The following is a 5,826-nucleotide window of genomic DNA, read 5'->3' on the forward strand; positions in this document are numbered from 1 at the left end:
TATCTCGTCTTTCCTAATAAACATTATACTCAACACTTGACACCAACACCTTTAACCTGCCTTTGGCATCACCACAACCAAACAGATACTTTGTGATTAGTATTGTATGACTCCCTTAAGCATCATGTCCTCGGACCATGTCCGCACATATATATACTCCCTCCGTTTCTAAATATAAGTCTTTTTAGATATTTCAATAAGAGACTACATACAAAGCAAAATAAATGAATCTACATTCTAAAATATATCTATATACATCCGTATGTAGTTCATAGTTAAATCCTTAAAAAAACTTATATTTAGGAACGGAGGGAACAGAAGACATTTGCGACGGAGATGCCCTTAAAATGATGCCGGGGATTAGTTCCAATGGTTTTCTCTTATTGATTGGACTTGCCCACTGCTTGCTTGACTGAAGGCATGCGATTCTTCCTCACATGACCCACCACGAGACTCCTGCAGAGGCGCGCCAGCCACCGCAATGGCGCATCCACCGCCGCTTCTCTCTTCTCCACCGACCTCCGTCGCTTTGATCCAGGCCGAGCATCCGCAACGCCGCTACTCTGTCCTCGACCAAGCTCCGTCGCTCCGCTCGACACCGGGCATCTCCGCAGCGACGCTCCACGGCGAGATTGGTCGCCGCCCCCTCCGTGAAATTCAAGGTCGGCGGCGTCGATGCCAACCACCGCGACGGGGAATGCGGAACTGCGGCGGCTGGGCCGACGCCTCCCCTCGCCCCTCTCTCTCCGGCGGCTCCCACCGCACCGGAGGCGGCGGCGCGCCAGGACTAGTGGGCCAAGCGGAGGCCTTTCCAGCACCAGGCCCAATGCTGCTAGGGGCTTCTTAAGTCATGCCTTGGGCGTACCGGACAGGCCCAGGCCCAGGCCCAATGCTGCGAACTCGAGGTTGCCTACCGCCTCCTTTCAAAGGCGAAAGCTCGCGGGCGTCATATATACAGCCTCCGCCTCACCGTCCTCTTCCTCGCCCTCTTCTTCACCCTTCCCGGAGCGAGAAGCTTGCGCGGGCATCATATACAGCCCCCTTCCTCGGTGTGCTGAACCCTTCCTGGAGTGGAGAAAGACCAGGTTTGTACATTACGATCTTGACACATGATTTCTTGCTGGGTTTATCTGCGGAGCGCGTATCTTGTAGTACAACATTACCGAATTTGGTTGAGTTCTGGGCATGGTGTTTCGTTCTTGATCATCCCCTCCCCTCCTGCGCTGCTCTTCTTCCCGGAGTAAGAAGACCTTTGGACGTTAAAATTCAGGAGTGCAGATGAATCTTTCCAACTTTCTTGGATTCACGAGTTCTTGCAGAGTTAATTTGAGTTGCATTTCGTACGACAGTAGCGATTTTCGTGGAAATATGGTACGGTTTCTTGGTTAGAATGGTTCTTGGTCCTCCCGCTCGTGCTGCTCTGCTTCCCGGCCGGAGTTACAAGAGTTTCGGATATACAGTAGGATTTAGGAGCACAAAAGCGCGATCCCAAGTTTTCTTGGCTTGATGATTTGTTGCGGGGATATTTTGTGGAGTATATGGTACAGCAGTACCAAGTTTAGTGGAATTTTGCATAAGGTTGCTTGGTTAGAATGGTTCTTGGTCCTCCCGCCCGTGCTGCTCTGCATCCCGGCCAGAGTTACAAGAGTTTTGGACATTAGGATTAGGGGCACAAAAAGCACGATCCCAAGTTTTCTTGGGTTGATGATTTGTTGCGGGGTTAATTTGTGGAGTATATCAAATAGTACAACGTACCAATTTTGGTTGACTTCTGGAGACGATTTGGGGACTAGAATAGTTCGTGGTCACGAATATGTTACTTTCCTTCTTTCTGCTCCCGCCTGTGTGTACATTAACGCTTTAGGGGCACAGAAGCATGATTCCAGGTTTTCTTAGCTTGGTGAGTTCTTGCGGGGTCAAATGTGGATTAGCTGGTGCATCAATACTGATTTTGATGGAACTCTGGAGGTTCTTGGCTAGAATGGTTCTTGGTTGTGGATATGTTACTACTTTACCCTATCTTTTCTGTTTGTTCTTCAATTTTTTGAAGTGCAAAATCGGCAGCGTGAAATTCTGGTGAATACAGACTATTATTTCTTACTGAATTGCTCTTCTGGATTATTATAGCAATTTATTATTTTTGAACTTCCCGTGATGTTCTCTGTGGAACAGGAAACAGAAAATGGCTTGGATGTCTGACCAGCCTTGCCGCTCCTACATCATTGATGGATCTTGCAAGTATGGTTCAGACTGTTTGTTCTCTCATGGACTTGACTTATTTGGGAGGATAGAGATGCAAATCAGGGCACTTCTGCATGTGCCGGATGTATATCAAGTTCCAGTAGAGCACTTGCCATGGAGTCGCCCTGAGTTGGGCATAATGCTTCGGCAAGTGGGATGGGATGGGACTCTTGGTCACCTAATGAGTTTGCTCGAGCGTCTTCATACTATTTGTGTGGTTTATAACAGGTTTTCTATGAACTCATTTCTAATATCTCTCTTTTAGCTGTCTGTTTTTTCACTTTGAATTAGCAATGAGACACATCTCTTTACCTTCCGTAAAAAACTGAGACATGTCTCTTTTCTTTTTCTATATGTTCGATGTTTCAAAACAGCTATGGATATTATGCAATCCTGTTGGAGAATGTTTCACACTACCTGGGTTACTTACCTTACAATCCAAATGTGATGGATGCTGATAGTGAAGCTCACCAGATTTATATTAACTTCTCTGCTCAAAGTATAGAAATATGCACTGAAGAAAATGTTCGTATCTATTTCAGGTATTGTCTTGTAACTTCAGTGTTTGGGCCCTTTAAATAAAGCTCCAAGTGCTATGTTGTTATGTTAATATTATCGTGATGTTTTTTATCCAGCCATTATGGGGAAGTCTTGTCTGTATATATTCCGCATGAAATGGCATATGGTTTTGTGAGATTCCGGTACCCTGAGACAGTGAGGCTGCTTTTATCAAACTGGAATCCTCAGGTCCCTCACTTCATCTTCGGAGCAGGGCTTTACGTGGGCCCCTATATCTCCTACAATCGGAGGTAACGATTTAGTGCATGGTTGTTTTATGCTTCCTTCTATGTTGTCCTATTATACAGTGTAAACATAGATATATAATTTCTGTTAAAATAGTATCTCATGTGTGGTGTTCGCACATGCAGAATCTTTACTGTTAGCTATGGTGGAAATGTTGCATGACATTTTTTTAAGCCCTTATGACTTTCTTTATTTTCGACATTTCTGAGACTAGTCAACTGCTGATTGTTTTCGTGGTAGTTAATTTGAGAGTTGTTCGACGGTTGTGAGTAGTCGAAAGTATGGTGAAGACAAGCTCTCTTTTGTTTGACTTTGTGGACTAGTCTCCTTTTCCAACATCATCATCCATTTAGGATGTCAGTCCCAGAATTTTATTTCCATGCTTTGTTGTTGTCATATGCTTTCTAGTGACATGGCTACACATTAGCCTACTGATTTGAATCTTTGTTGTGTATCTAGGTGGCCTATACCATCTTCTCTAAACATCACTAGCCTTTATTCTCTCCATAAGCTGCTGGTTTCATTTTATGTTTCACTAAGGTTATGTTGGTTTGGTTTATTTTATATTTTTGGGTACTTATCGAGTGTCCCTGTTGTTCATGAATTCAATTCATGGAATTAGTTTATTTTTGGTGCACTAATTTAGTTACGCCGTACCTTAGTCAATATATTTTAAAATGTTCCAACTTCAGGAATAAGGGGCCCTTTTTTGCATTTGTGAACTCTGAATGCTCAAGCCTGGAAGTGTTGCAAATACAGGTACCCTGCTGTGAATCATGGGCTGAATGATCCGGATGGAGGGCTAGAACATATGCCAAATGCCGCGGGTGGAGTGGCAGGACAAGTGCCAGGTGTGCCGGATGGAAACGCGGCACAACAAGATATGTGAGTTTTCCTTCTTTTTTACCCTCAATGTATTTTAAACATTACAAGTTCAGGAATAAGGGACTTTTTCTTTTTTGCATTTGCGTACTCTTGAATGCTCAAGTCTGGAAGTGTTGCAAATACAGGAACCCTGCTGGGAATCATGGGCCGAATGTCCCGGATGCAGGGCCTGGACATGTGCCAAATGCCCTGGGTGTACTGCCGGATGAAGTGCTAGGTGTGCCGGTGGGAGACGCAGCACAACCAGATATGTGAGTTTTCCTCTCTTTTTTTACCTTACACCAGTATATTTCAAATATTACAAGTTCGGGAATAAGGGATATTTTTTGCATTTGTGAGCTCCTAAATGCTCAAGTCTGGAAGTGTTGCAAACACAGGAACCCTGCTGGGAATGGAGTGGCAGGACAAGTGCCAGTTGTTCCGGATGGAGGCGCAGCACAAGAAGATATGTGAGTTTTCCTATTTATGTCGGTATTTTCAGCTACCATATATCGACTTTTAGGATGCTTAATCAAGCTGTTATTCTACCTGGAATGGCTGACCTTATCATGGTTGCGACAAACCAAATTATGCTGGAACCGGAGCACTTCAGATGTTGCGCATTATTTGACATTCTGTATTATTTTGAGTAGCAACGGCCATCCTTATTTCCCAATCCGATATCATTTTTGTTGCCTTTCCCCTGTTGGTTAGTCTGGTGGCAGCAGATCTGAACCATGTGAGCTGTTTTGCAGGGACGAGATTGCTGCCGCTCTTCCAGATGTCGACTGTTTCTACCAGGCAACCTGACCTGACCTGACCAGAGAGCGGAAGTGGATTGGAACGACGCTCCTCATCCAGATGTTGTTGATTCCCATTGGATACATACACTCCAGATATACACTGTAGATTAGATGAGTATACTTCAGACGCAGCAAACTTGAGTACACTATACTGAAGCGCTTCTATGGTTTCCTCTTGCAACTTGAGTACACTGTAGATAGATCATATAAAGAAAAAGGAAGTTTTTGTACATTGAAGCGCTTTCCTTGGTTGAGTAGGTTTGGGGTCAATCCCCCTGCTGTTATGACCTGCTGATGCATGATCTAAGAATCCTTGTAGTTCTACTCTACACACTGAGTTTTTTTTTTTTGGTAGTTAATAGCAAAACAGAAACAGTTTGTGTTTGCATATGACACTGAGACCTGTGCGTCTCTTTCGGAGAGAGTAAGGCTGCGCTTGGATTGGGTGTAAAATAATACGGAGGTGTTTTCTTTACAGGTGTAACTTACCGGCTAGTGAGCAATTTCCGGCCGGAAACGAAACGACCGAGCGAGGCATGTATTTTCTACGGAGGTATTTGATACGAAAACGCTGATCCAAACAGGGACTAATGGAAGATATCTTCAGTTTCAGTTGGTTCATTGGGTTTTGCTTACCTGTTTAGTTGTACATCATTGTTGTTTTTCTTCGAGAGAGAGTTGCATTACTCTGGTGATAGGAATAAGTGGTGATTATTTTGTACCAACCTGAGCTTTGTATTATGTGGTTACTAAGTACAGGCATGTGCATTTTGAATTGCCTTGAGATTAGTACATGCCAGATTTTATTTTATTTTTGAAGTGGGACAGTGATAGAGCGAAAGCTTCCTTTTGTTGGCACCACCGGAAACAAAAGGCTGCCTTTTTTAGCTCCCAAGCCCCAAACCAAACTGTGCGTGCGAACCGACGCGGCTGAAGGATAGCATATGATGACTTGATGAGGTAGAGTAATGCCATGGTAAGGCATAAGTCATCGGTTCAAATCCGATAAAGGGCTTTTTAAATTAGTGGTAGAGTAATCTCGTGCTAAGACGTAAGTCGTTGATTCGAATCTGATAGAGTACTTTTCTACTAAATTGATTCACTTTTTTTCTTT

At 44.0% G+C, this 5,826-nt stretch overlaps 1 protein-coding gene across 1 annotated transcript; it reads left to right on the top strand.

The window, feature by feature from the left end:
- Positions 1–348: 348 nt before the first annotated feature.
- LOC123041083 (uncharacterized) lies at positions 349–5,187 on the top strand. The gene is made up of 8 exons (XM_044463782.1): positions 349–1,085; positions 2,173–2,469; positions 2,616–2,783; positions 2,877–3,050; positions 3,805–3,930; positions 4,056–4,181; positions 4,308–4,379; positions 4,665–5,187. Exons 1-8 carry the CDS (start codon positions 676–678, stop codon positions 4,717–4,719), a joined length of 1,428 nt encoding a protein of 475 aa, XP_044319717.1. The 5' UTR covers positions 349–675; the 3' UTR covers positions 4,720–5,187.
- Positions 5,188–5,826: the final 639 nt, after the last annotated feature.

The sequence above is a fragment of the Triticum aestivum genome, chromosome 2B (genome assembly GCF_018294505.1).
Source record: "Triticum aestivum cultivar Chinese Spring chromosome 2B, IWGSC CS RefSeq v2.1, whole genome shotgun sequence".
NCBI classification, from domain to species: domain Eukaryota; kingdom Viridiplantae; phylum Streptophyta; class Magnoliopsida; order Poales; family Poaceae; genus Triticum; species Triticum aestivum.

Bases quoted from the DNA above. Each gene is read 5' to 3' on its own strand.
- LOC123041083 (XM_044463782.1), top strand. From the start codon at position 676: ATGCCAACCACCGCGACGGGGAATGCGGAACTGCGGCGGCTGGGCCGA. The intron at 1,086-2,172 runs GTTTGTACATTA...TCTGTGGAACAG, and splicing joins CTGGAGTGGAGAAAGACCAG to GAAACAGAAAATGGCTTGGA. The intron at 3,931-4,055 runs GTGAGTTTTCCT...TTGCAAATACAG, and splicing joins AACGCGGCACAACAAGATAT to GAACCCTGCTGGGAATCATG.